We start from the raw sequence: 13,384 nt of genomic DNA on the forward strand, positions 1-13,384 counted from the left end.
TACATATAGAGTGTCATACACATGGAGATATTGTGCATGGGTCGTATCATACTCATACATACATAGATATGGTGGATCATGCTTTTGACTTCTTGAGTGGTGCTACATATGATGGAGGCATGAGTTCACATTTGACTCTACTTGAGACCGACCTTGAGTTATGTTCGTTTGGCTTCGGATGTTGGCACGATCCTGTGTTCTTTGGAGTCAAGACATTTTTCTTTGGATGCATTCTTTGCCATTTGAGGAGCATAGTTTGTGGATATGTGGCTTGACATTCAGATGCATCTATGACATATTCTAGTCTTGGCAGACATGATGATTCTTTTGTGCCAGGACCTCCAGACATTTTGGCTAGGAGTTTTGAGCTTCTTCGGTGGATACCTTTCATGCCAGGTTCAGAGTGTGGTCATGAGGAGGAGCTTATGAGTTTTCCTTTTGATCCTGGTACTACTATCTCTTTGGAATCGAGTTCGTCTTTTGATCCAGGAGCTACTACCATTCTAGCTTCGACAATTCAGGGTATATGCCATACATATCCCTTTGATATTGGGGGATACTAGACTAGATTCGTCATCGGCAGTGGTTCCTTATCTACTCCACTTGCACCAGATTATCCTGGAGCCATTGCCTTGGATTTTGTATGCCTCGGATTTCCATTTGATCCAGGAGGTTATATATATAGCCTCATCATCGACGGGAGTCCTCTATCCTTTCCATTTGATCCAGGGGGTCATATGATTCATCCACGGGTCTTCCGGTACATTCAGTCATCTGGATGTGATTTTTCTTGGCTTTTGTACATAGCCACTTGTATATGCTTTCTTTGGGCACGACCACCCTTCAACTTTGAGGACGAAATCATCACAGTAGGGGATGGTTTGTAATGAAGTAGTAGGTTTGGGTGCACATGCACATGGGGAAATGGGACCTAGGCACTTGGGTTTAGGGACATTTACATGTGTACCTTTAGAGGACCCTATATGAGGCATAGGAATGATGGACATTGTACCTTTTTTATCATTATACTTTTTGATATCTTTTGGATATTGGTCATCTCATGACTTTTGGAGCCTCATGGCTTTCAACCAAGGCCTATGGAAGGCTGTTTTCATCCTCTTGGTGGGAGGTTAACTCACTTAGGCATCATGGCCATTCTATGAGATTATCCTTAATCTTGTATTAATCCATGATGATTTGTTCCTAATCTGAGCTTTATGATTCACTCCATTCCAAGGCATCACAAACACCTTTCCAACCAAGGGATTATTATTACTGATGGAAATATTAGCATTTAAATACCCTCGGCCTTTGTGGTTATTAGGTACACACTACAAACTTGCGCATCCGTGGGTTCAAGGTGTGGTCTTCCTAAAGCTATCCAAGTATTATATGAGATTAGGTTTTTTTGCTTGACCATTGGCTTGTGGGTAGTAAGGTGATGATTTCTGATGGATTACCAAGAATACTACAAGCAAATGATTAATCACCTCATTGATGAAATGTGAGCAGTGATCACTCACCAATTCTAGGGGGCAGTTGAATCTTGATATGATTTGCTCATATACAAATTTTGCAGTTGTTCGTGCATCCGCTTTCTTTGAAGCTCTGGCTTCCGCCCACTTTGTGAAATAGTCCATGGCTACGATTATGTAGTGGGCTTGGGATGGATGTGCCACTAGACTAATCGGCCCCACAAAATCTATCCCCCATTTTTCAAATGGTTGACTTACGACTATGGGGGTTAGAGGCATTTTGTCTTTCTGTTGAGGAACCGTGCAACGTTGGCATTCCTCGCATCTTTTGATGAACTCTATGTCGTCCCCGAATAACGTAGGAGGCCACCAAAGTCCAACAGCTTGGAGTACTTTCCGAGCTGTAATTTCTCCACCAAAATGCCCGCCTACAATTCCTGAATGAGATTCTTCCAGTATGGTCACGAATTCATCCTCTCTTACACACCGTCTGAGCACATTGTCTTTGCCCAGTCTATACAATTCTCCAGCAACAATCAATTGATATGGTGCCGCAAGATTGATAAGCCTTCGCATCTTATCCTTGTTCAAGGGTACATCCTATAGAAAGCCAAAAGCCAAATACTCTGAGATCTTTTTCTCCACTCAGGTACCATATCCAATTTGAATAGACAAGCATCGGGAAGGTCATCATCAACACCAGTTTACTGGTTCTCAATTTGGAACTCTGGACAAGTGGTCGGCCAACACATATTGTGTTCCCTTCCTTTACCATGATAGTAAAGTCAAATTCCAGCAACAATAGTAGCCAACGTGTGATTCTTCCCGTGGTGCAAGGCTTATTCACTAGATATAGCAAGGCTTGATGGTCTACAAAAAATATGAATTTATTTTCCAAGAGATAATGTCGATATTTCTTGACTGCGTAGACCATGGCCAATACTTCTCTTTGTGTAGTGGCGTAGTTCATCTCTGCACATCATTCAACTGACAACTAGTGAAGCAAACTAGATAGTCCAATTTGAACTCACCAGGTTGGGCGCAACCAATAGCAAAATTTTACGCATCGATGTGTATGTGGAATATGAGATCCCAATTGGGGGTTCGCAAAATGGCTGCGCTTGCCAAGGCTTCCTTCAAATGATCATAAGCCTCTTGACACTCCTTGGTCCACTCAAAGATAATGAGAAGTTTATACAAGAGTTTGGCTATCTCAGCATAAAATATGATGAAGCATCGATAATAACCCACATGACCCATAAACCTTTGCACTCCTTTGTAGTATAATTATGCTTATGTGGTCAAAGTAATACAAGATATAGGAACCCACATGTTTTGAGGAGGCACTTAGACATAAACATTGGGAGTCTAGATGAAGAGATGGATGTATTGGATGTAAATGAGACATGGGATTTGGTGCTTTGCCTAAGGAGAATAAGGCATTTAGATGCAAGTCAGTCTACAAAGTAAAGCAAAATTCAAATGGGTATGTGAGTAAGTATAAAAGGCAAGATTGGTTGCCAAAAGGATATGCACAGACCTATGGCATATGCCATTGACTGAGGAGTGAGTATGACCAGACTATGAGGAGACCTATGTCATATGGCATTGACTATGAGGAGTGACTATGAAGAGACTTTTAGCTCGGTTGTTGCTACTTGCTAGGGTGGAAACCACTCGGGGGGGTCACTCACAAAAAAATGTGAATATCACGTGCGTTCAACAGAAGCATAATTTTAATTTATGAAACTTACAGAAATATATTTACATAAGGGTATGATTTAATTTTTTTTCAAAAAAATTTACAGATTCATAAAGAAAAGGGGATATTATATAGATTAAAAAATTCACAAATAAGGGATTTAAAATATAGGCCTTGAACGCACGCGATAGGGATATTTTACATATAGTGACCCCCCGAGGGAAACCAGCTATTGTTATGGCTGCAATTAAGGGATGGTCTTTATATCAAATGGATGTAAAGAATGTATTTTTACATGATGATTTACAGGAGGAGCTCTACATGGTGCAGTGTCTACTCAGTCTTAGCATGAGCATCTTCTCAGGTTTAGCTTGTAGGAAATAATTGAAATGAAATAGGGTGGATTTGTGTCTCAGAGGATAGTGTAGTTTATCGTGCCATTGTACCCGAAATCTATAAATTCAATATTATAATGTGAATAATTCCAAGAATATTGTTAGTACAAAACCTAATAAAAAGAGGAATCGAGAGAGGAAACTAACTTCTTTGAATAAAATATAGTAAATCATAAAACTATGCACAAAAGAAAAGTAATAAAACAATGCAGGCCTATCTTGTGGCATCTTACCCATCTAAGGGGTTGGAAAATTATATTCTTCGAATGAAATAATGGAGTCGCCCTTATAATTAAGATGAAAACAAATGTGAGATGCAGAAAGGCGAGTATATGTTATGTTGTATACGAGAGGCAAATGTAGGTTATACTATTGTGGGACTTTTTGAGCCTTCAAGCAAAGGTAACAATAATATATGAACAATAGGAAGAGGATTTGAGGAAAAGGTATCCAAGTGGAAGTTGGGGAAGACAATGACTCATTTTGAAAATGGTGGTGGGCAATCGTGAGTCTTAATAATTAGACTACATGCTATTAAAAAAAAACATTCTTCACAACCCACCAATGAATGGTGAATGTCATCATTAATAGTAAGCTTCCCTTTTTGTGGGGCTTTTGTGTCAAGGAGCACTTGTGTTAGGCATCACTACACTAATTAACTACATCTCATGTGCTTGAAATCCATGTGCCAGAGGTGTAATCTTTGCCTTAACTTGTTGATTTCTCCCCACACATTTACTACTTTTAGTACTTCAAAGTTTTTGCTAGTGGTGGTGGGGGCTAACTCATATTTGGATTGAATATTAATGAAATTGAGTCCATTGACTCTTATATACCATTTTAGCTACTATTCCTCTTCTATGAGAACATACTATTTTTAGCAAGTAGGTGTTAAATTGTTAAATGAATGGTTTACCATGTTGACCTTTGGACTGGGGTTAATATGAGTACCCAAATTGACAATGCCCACCATAATCTTTGCCAATATAAGAATTCTTGTTCACTTTGCTCCGTCACACAAAAAGAGTCATTACTATTTGATGTCATATGTGATGGGAAATGTTTAATGTAGCTCTAAGAGGGTGGAGTCCCCATAAGTCATGTAGAAGTTAGGCGGCATTAGTTCCCAAACTTTGAAGCTCATGGATCAAGGCCGTATAGGAACCTCTTGGTAGAAGAAGGGAGGTGGATGTAGAGCCCCCCTGACCCCCTACATTTTCTTCCTCTAATTCCCCTGCAAACCTCTTAAAGCTTGTCAGTGTGTCACCCCTTTTATTTATTCCTTAATTTGAATTTAGACCAGTCACATGCTTTTGCACTTTTTCTTCATCAATAAACATTGCCACATTATTTGAAGCACTCTTTCTCCTCATGCCTTGTGCTCGTATATGGGAAAATGCTCATCTCTTCATGTAGGAGAATGAAAAGAACCAACCAAGAGGTTTGTACAAGTTGTAACTTGTAGAGCCAAAAGTCTCCTTTATGGGATCCAAGCTTGATTTTTGAGGGGAGTCATGCATGTGTTTGAGTGTTTTGAACATAAAAAAGTTATAAGCTGTCAAAAAATACAAGTAGATTGTGAAAAACTTGTAATATTCTAACCCTTCCCGTCATATTTGACAAAACAAGGGTGCCCCGTCAAAAGGCAAATCCTAATCCTATTGGGGTGACACTCTAAGCTTTGGGAAGCTTAGGGTGTTGACAGACTAAGAGGAGGGAAACTCCCAGTCCTGCTAATGGGGAGGGGGAGATCTCCCCGTCCATAGACGTAGATCTCGTCTATGGACGGGGGTAGATCTCCCCTTCTTTCAGGGATTTCCTGTAGTCTGTAAACCCCATTATGAGTGTGGATTTGGAAGATGAGGATCAATATTAGTGATGTACCATACATCATCGTGCACGTCATCCTTTTTCGGGATTAGGTGCCCCTGACTGTAAATTTTCGTTTGACCTAGGCAGTAGATAGTAGATACTCGATAGTAACCCTGCCCTTGAATTTTCAAACTTGAGGCCTGTTATGGCAATTGAATTATCTGCACATGCAGGGTGGCAATGAGCAAGGGGAAATGCGCAGGGCGATGTCTGGACTCAAAGGTTTCGGCTTTAACCTCCTGTGGTGCAGATCGAGTGGCAGCCTGCAGGCCAGGAATACATTACAAATTAGGTCAGTTTCTCTCTCTCTCTCTCTCTCTCTCTCTCTCGCGCAATCTCTCTCTCTCTCTCTCTCTCTCTCCCTCTTCGTCTTCTTCTCCTCTCTCTATGTCTGTTTGTAGCGTTGTGTGTGTGTAGTGGTGGGTGTGGGTGTGTGTTTTGGAACTTGTATTTACCATCGTTTCCTTTAGAGTCACAGCTGCGGTAAGGGCTGGCCTGGCCAGTGGCTGGTAAAGTGACTGGCATACGGCGCGGACATAAGCGGTACTCACAACTAAATTTAAGAACAGCGCCGCTGCCTTTATTTATATATAATAAATATAATAATATATATTTTGTGAGCTGTGGCGGGTCCCCTAATATCGGTCGACTGGTGTCCACTCATTTCGAGCCCCTCCCGAGAGTGGACGGCCGCAAAGCTTATCTCGTCGTAGCAGCGGCGCCAAGCCCTAAACCGGGCTGGTTTTCGAGGAAAACCGCTCCCATTTCCGGACCTGAAAGTCGAATAAAATAGAGTTCAGTGCGTGCTGCCGCTTCATGTACACCTTTGGCTTGCTGCGAGCAGCGAGTCCCGTTCGATCAGCAAATAGTGAAGCGCGCAGTGCCCCGTTGAGTTGCGTCCCATCACCACATGCTGCTGCATTGGCGCTATACATGGTTCACGCCCTTTACTCTTTTGGTGCTTGCCTTCTCAGCTCATCTCTCTAGTTCATTATACCTTTGTGAAAACCTAACACCCTCCTATTAATTAATCTCTCTTTCTCTCTCTCTCTCTCTCTCTCTCATATTAGATTTGCCATTGGAATAACATAATTGGGAACATACCTCATAACCACCCCCGCATGTCCTTGATGATGGAAATCAATTGCTACGGCGGGAGCAGTTGTGGAGGTGCATCCCTAATCGAGTGTAGGAGTGACAGTGATTACGTCTCCCTTCTAGGCTGTCCCCAGTTGCTACGTAGAACTGCGTATCCCCATGACAACATCAACGGCTCTCACATGATTCACCAGCCTAACATCACAAGTGATCCTGCTCGAATGGCTTTTGTGTCTAGACACTGCAGGGCCAGCAGCATGAGCTGCAGGGAAGCTGAAGGCTTTGTCGAGAGCGATGCAGCGAGTGCCTCTTGCAGTGCTGCACCCGGCTATGCAGGTATTCATATTAGTGGTGTTGATGGCTGCCCAACAAGTGACTCTTGCTTTGAAAAGCGTGAAAGATCTGGTGATGCTCATGAGGCCGCAGCAGCCTCGTGTCGAAATCCTGCCTTCACGAGGACTTGCAAGCTATGTGGAACATCCAAAACTCCCCTGTGGAGGAGCGGGCCACTAGGTGCAAAGGTAACGGGATTAACGTGTTGATTCACATGCAGTAATGTGAGATATGTTTTTAAATTAAGCACTGATTTATGTTTGTGATTATGAGCTGATTTGTGATGGCTTGTGTATATGGTTATTGTGTAACAGTCGCTTTGCAACGCATGCGGGATCCGATCCAAGAAGGCAAGGAGGTCTGCAGCTGCGGATCAGCACTCTCTGGGCGATATCAGAAATCATCAAGCGGAGGGCAGCTCTGTACTCGGTCATTCACTCAAGCGTAAGAAATACGGTGCTGCGAGAGCCGATCAGGAGGGAGGATGGATATCGAAAAAGCACCGCCGGATGCAACTGCAGCCGAGGAAGCGCCCGGATCAGCCTCCGGAAGTGAATCGCATGCACAGTGTATTTGTGGCCAACAACAACAGAAGCCCAGGCAAGGCTGAGAGTTCGTCATGTGTGACCTCGCGAGGAACTCCCTCTCCCCATCATGACAGAAGGCCCTCATCATTACACATGACGTTCATGCCATCTCCTCGTGTTCATGATCACGATCATGATGACAGTATGGCTTTTGCAAGGGACGAAGAACAGGCCGCCTTTCTGTTGATGGCGCTCTCGTGCGGCCTTGTCCTTTCCTGAGCGTTTGAGCTCCTCTTTTCCATTTTTGCTGTATAGCCTCACGGAGTTTAGCGGAGTTGTAGCTCTGTTTTCGGAGCTGAGCAGGTTAACAGAAGCTCGTGTTCCCAAGCCGTGCCGTTTCCGGGAGGATAAGCCCTTATCATCGTTGTATCAACCTGTCGAGAGTTAGCTTGGCACAGCTTTGTAGGAATCTAATTTTGCTGCAAGTTTAAGGAATAAAATGTCTCCTAATGAGGGTTTCACTTTCTAAGGTATAGTAAGTAAATCGACCATCAGAAATTCTACGGATAGCCTACATGAACTTGAAAGCTGAGCATGTAGTCACGTTAATTATTTTCATCCATCAACTGGTGTGGGGAAAGTCTTATTTGTAATGATTTGTGCGTGCGAAAATTTCTAATGTCTCACTGCAAACCTCGTTTACTATAATAAAATTGAAGCGCGAAAATTATTATATTCGTAACGTCGCGGAGAATAATCATGTAAAGAATTCGACAACACGCTCCCATGAATGTGTATTAATCGGTGTACTCTGTACATGACCCATGTCCCTGAGCTGCTTCATGGGGTGATGCCGCATGTAATTGAATATTGCTTCAGCGTTGGCTAAGTACGAGTGGGCGAGACCCGCTTTCCGCTGGTTGATTGTCAACGGGTGTTTATATATATACACACATAGACATATGTGTATATACAGAGACATATGTGTCTGTGTATATATACATGCACATATATAGATACATGCATATATATATATGTATACATATACGTACACATATACATATATGTAAATGTATATATATGTGTATACATATACATACACATATACATATTTAATATAAAAAATACATATCCACTCACGTGCACGTGTACTTGTACATAGATATATATATTCTAAACATATATGTATTTAAATAATAAACATAAAAATTATATACATATATACATACATACATATATAAATACATATACATATACATATATATATATATATGAACGTGTGCAGATGCGAATGTATATGTGTGTGCAAGCATGTAATTTTTTTATGTGAACATTTTTGTGTTTATGTGTGTGCACGAGCATGTGCATGTCTGTGAGATTGTGTGCATGTACATGTGCAAATGTGTGTCTACATATGCATCTATGTGTGCATGTGCCTATCGTTGTGTCCCCACGTGTATTTGTGTATTTCAATGTGTGTATGCGTGTACATATATGTAAGTTTATATGCATGTATGTGTATGTGTGAGGTTAAGTAAGTGTGCATACTTGTGTATGTGCATGTGCATGCGAGTGTGTGCATGTGTTTTTTTTGTGTGCGTGTGTTTTTTGTGTGCATGTGTGTGTGTGTGGTGCGTTGTGTGCATGCACATGCATGTGTTTATGTTGGCATACATATAGATCTAGGTGCGTTGTGTGCATGCACATGCATGTGTTTATGTTGGCATACATATAGATCTATTTATATATACATATATACATACATATATATATGTATGTGTGTGTGTGTGTGTTCTCTCTCTCACACGTGCACATAATATAATATTGTGTGTGTGTGTGTGTGTGTGTGTGTGTATCTATGTGTGCTAAGAAAAACAAATGAGCAAATGAGAAACTCTCTAATATGTGTGTGTGTGTGTGTGTGTGTATATATGTGTGTCTTTATATATATAAGAAACTCATTCAATAAGCAAATGACTTGATGGTGACAACTAATTGTGAGCCTCAATGCATCTAGACTTGTGGAAAAGAACCGTTCCTTTTTAAAAGTTCAAAAATATGAAACTCTTCTACACACACACACACACACACATACTTATTCAATGAGTAAATGAATTGATGGTGATAATTGTGAGCACCAATGAATTTAGGCATGTGTTAAAAATACGTATAAAAATTTAAAAATTTCTCCTATGTGAAAGATCTCTCCTTCTCGTGCCAAGTGAGGCTCTTCTTTGCTTGCCACATGGCAATTTACAAGTAATATATTTATAGATGGCTCACGGCCACTCACTAACCTTTGAAAATTTTATGTCTTGCAATACTCTCTTACTAGTACTCAACCAGTGTGTGGGTGCGGTATGTAAAAGACATTCAGAAGAAGCAAAACTCAGGAAAGGAAGTTGGAATACAAAGAGTCAAATTGAAAGGATTTTTTTCTCTTATTTTTTAGAAATCTAAGATTTTTTAATTCTCTCCTCTCCTTCTGCCTTGATTGTCCATCGTTTATGTAATAGATATATGTTATTATTCTTAACAAATGTAGCAAGCCTGGCATGACACGGCCTCGAGGGGTTGCAAGGCATTGCTCGAAAAAAATACTTTTCTCAACCCTTAAAATTAAAGGTAATGTTTAGGCTTAATTAGGATTTAGACTTGAAAATCACTAGAAATTGTACAAAGACCAAGATTTATAACTAAAAAGTGTAAATTTAAACCTTACAATTAAAGGCAACATTGAATTACAATCAGGATTTCTAAATTTTAGGAAAATAACCATACAAACCGGGTTATGTGAGCACTACTGAGGGGTGTGAGAATATTGCATGGGGGTGGAATGACAACACGGCCCCGGGGGCTTTCACAACACCGGGGGGATCTTTGATGGAATTTCGTCATACTATCTTTTGCATTTTCATTCTTGCTACCCGAAGTTCATCACTACAATAGATATGATATATGTTACTAGAGCTCGTTTTTTGTTCTCAAAACAGTTTGTGTGTCCATTGCCACTTGAAAGTAGAATCAATCATCTCCACTCTCTGCTCTAGCTATAGCCTGATTTGCTTGAATTGAGCTTTTTTTTTTGGCCTATAAGCCAACTATTCACCCTTGCTACAATGATGTGTTTACCATAGTTCTACATCTAGAACTGGTCCTTAATGAAATTCCTAGATTTCTATTTCCAAGCCTTCTAACCCCATAAATCTCCCCAAACATGAACCTCCTTTTTTGTGGAGACCATATATGCCCTCTTCATATCAATGCCTTGACTAGGGTTGGTGGAGGCAGGCACCCAAATTGAATCCAGTATAGTGTAAGTAAACCTCCCTTTTCTTCCTTTCCATGATAGTAGAGTCTTATGAACTTCCCATATAGATTTCCAATGATTGGATCCTCAAGGTATGGCATCAAATATGGCAAACAAGACTACTTTGATTACAACATGTCATAATATTAAACTTTGAAGATTGATGTAAAGCTACGTACACATACAATTCTACTATTTTTTTTTAAAGATTGTTGTATCCATTGTGTTATCACTACAATAGAATGAGGGTTCAACATCGAAAATAGCAGCGCTTTTATAACTAGAAGGGTACAGAGATGTCGGGCCCATTTCGTTGCTAAAACAGCTACTATTTTCAATGCAATGGGTTCACTACTCAGCAACGAAAATAGCAGTGATATTTCGCTGCTCCGCAGTGTAATATCGTTGTTATATGTGTTGCTGAGAGTAGCGAATGTACTGCATAGTAAAAAAAAGTTGGGGCAGATTGTGGAGTATGCACAGGACTCCCGAGTCTTCCCCAGCTCTTTTTTTTCTAATGTAGACACAATAAAACTAACACAACTTCATGGACAAGTGTGATGTAAAACTTGACAAATACAAAAAAAAGGATAATTACAATTCATGGTTTTAGGAATGTCGAAATTCAATTACAATACTTGGTGGAATTACATAAGTATATGATTCCAAAAAGCTCATATACAAGATAAAGCATAATGAAAATCTATGGAGCTAGGGGCTACATTGAGGGGGTCTACATCTCATGCATTGCGATTAATATTGTTCCTTACAGCTCCACCCCTTCTCTTCTCACATTTCCATTGCTTCTTACTTGGACATTAATTGCACTGCCGTTTGTCATAACATGGTCCTAAAACACAATAAAACTAACACAAGTGAAAATCAATTTCGCAAAAACAAAGAGGTTTAGGGTTTAGGAATGTATCTACTTGCCATGCTTGCCAAGCATGTCCTCGAGTAAGAACAATATATCCTTTGTCTTGCACCCTTTCAAAAAGAGCTTCCAAACCCCGTTGTAATGCAAAATTATATTCATCTTGCGTAGAGGGGCGGTCCACTGCTTTAAGCTATAGGCATACAAACAAATGAACATTACAATTATGTTGTCATTTAAGATAACCTTCTTTAATTAAAAGATAAGATACAATTTGAGGCTGATATATACTTACAAATATTGTTGGGATATCGACTCATCCTTCACGCGTAACATCGCGCCGCAAGTTATTTGCCATCTATCCAAGAAAAAGCATAAATATAACTTAAAACTCTTATGCATACTCCAATGCATGAGGCTTATGCATATGGCTAATGCATAAGAGTTATTTGCCATCTATCCAAGAAAAAGCATAAATATAACTTAAAACTCTTATGCATACTCCAATGCATGAGACTTATGCATATGGCTAATGCATAAGGCTACCGGCATGCCCAGGACGTAGCTACCGACATGCATTGGAAGCTACCGGCATGCATAGGTAGCTACCGACATGCAAAGGTAGCTACTGACATGCATTGGAAGCTATCGGCATGCCCAAGAAGCTATTGGCATGCATTGGAAGCTACCAGCAGCATGCATTGGAAGCTACCGGCATGCATAGGTAGCTACCAATGCATGCATAGGAAGCTACTAGCATGCATAGGTAGTTATCGACATGCATAGGTAGTTATCGACATGCATTGGAAGCTATTGGCACGCCCAGGAAGCTACTGGCATGCATTGGAAGCTACCAGCAGCATACCCAGGTAGCTACCCGCATGCATTGCAAGCTACGGGCATGCATAGGTAGCTACTGGCATGCATTGGAAGCTATCGGCATGCATTGGAAGCTTCTACTGACATGCCTAGGTAGCTACCGACATGCATTGGAAGCTATTGGCATGCCTAGGTAGATACCGATATGCATTGGAAGCTATTGGCATGCATTGGTAGCTAGGTGGATGCTACCGTCATGCCTAGGTAGCTACCGACATGCATTGGAAGCTACCAGCATAAAGCTTATGTATATGGTCTTCTGCATAAGTCTCATGCATGAGGCTAATACATAAGTCTCATGCATGAGGCTAAGGCATATGGCCATCTCTTGAGAGAAGCATAGCTCTCTAAAGGCTATCCATAGAGCATGCAAAGAATAACAAACCCTAATGTTAAAACCCTAAACTTACAAACCCTATAACATGTAAAAGCATAAGAGAGGAAACATACAAGAAATAGATCTCTTACCTTGTGAGGCTTGTACCTACAAAATCAAACCAAATTTTTTTAAAAAAATTTAATAACCGTAGTCTTAAAAGCCCTAAAACTTACAAACCCTATAAACATGTAAAAGCATGAAAGAAGAAACATATAAGAAAGCAATCTCTTGTGAGGCTTGTATGTGTTGAAAACCTACAAAATTAAACCAAGTTAAGAAAAAAACATATTAAGAAAAATCAAGATCTCTTACCATATGAAGCTTTAATGGAGAGTTCTTAATTAGGGAAAAAATTTTGAAAATACTCGTAATGGTTAAGCTTCAATAAGAAGGGAAAAAGAAGAAAAGAAAAACTTGAAAGAGAGGAAAGAGAAAGGAAATACTCACAAGAAAGCTTTTATGGAAATCTTGTTTGCATAGGAGATAAAGGAAAATAGTAGACATACCATGTTTGAGTTTGAGGAGGATAAGGTAGGAGAG

At 40.3% G+C, this 13,384-nt stretch overlaps 1 protein-coding gene across 3 annotated transcripts; it reads left to right on the forward strand.

Annotated features, from left to right (window-relative positions):
- The first annotated feature begins 5,225 nt into the window (after positions 1-5,225).
- On the forward strand, positions 5,226-7,931 carry LOC147611284 (uncharacterized). 3 transcript variants are annotated; one of them, XM_086784361.1, is made up of 4 exons: positions 5,226-5,494; positions 5,618-5,736; positions 6,781-7,063; positions 7,190-7,931. In XM_086784361.1, the coding sequence occupies exons 2-4, from the start codon at positions 5,639-5,641 to the stop codon at positions 7,679-7,681; spliced, it is 873 nt and encodes a 290-aa protein (XP_086640487.1). In that variant the 5' UTR covers positions 5,226-5,494; positions 5,618-5,638; the 3' UTR covers positions 7,682-7,931. The 3 variants fall into 3 exon arrangements, with proteins under 3 accessions (XP_086640487.1, XP_086640486.1, XP_086640485.1); XM_086784360.1 differs by having other exon boundaries at positions 5,226-5,736; XM_086784359.1 differs by lacking the exons at positions 5,226-5,494; positions 5,618-5,736 and having other exon boundaries at positions 5,854-7,063.
- The last annotated feature ends 5,453 nt before the right edge of the window (positions 7,932-13,384 follow it).

The sequence above is a fragment of the Cibotium barometz genome, chromosome 47 (genome assembly GCF_041138505.1).
Source record: "Cibotium barometz isolate CiBa-2024 chromosome 47, ASM4113850v1, whole genome shotgun sequence".
Lineage (NCBI taxonomy): Eukaryota > Viridiplantae > Streptophyta > Polypodiopsida > Cyatheales > Cibotiaceae > Cibotium > Cibotium barometz.

Bases quoted from the DNA above. Each gene is read 5' to 3' on its own strand.
- LOC147611284 (XM_086784359.1), top strand. From the start codon at position 6,566: ATGTCCTTGATGATGGAAATCAATTGCTACGGCGGGAGCAGTTGTGGA. The intron at 7,064-7,189 runs GTAACGGGATTA...ATTGTGTAACAG, and splicing joins GCGGGCCACTAGGTGCAAAG to TCGCTTTGCAACGCATGCGG.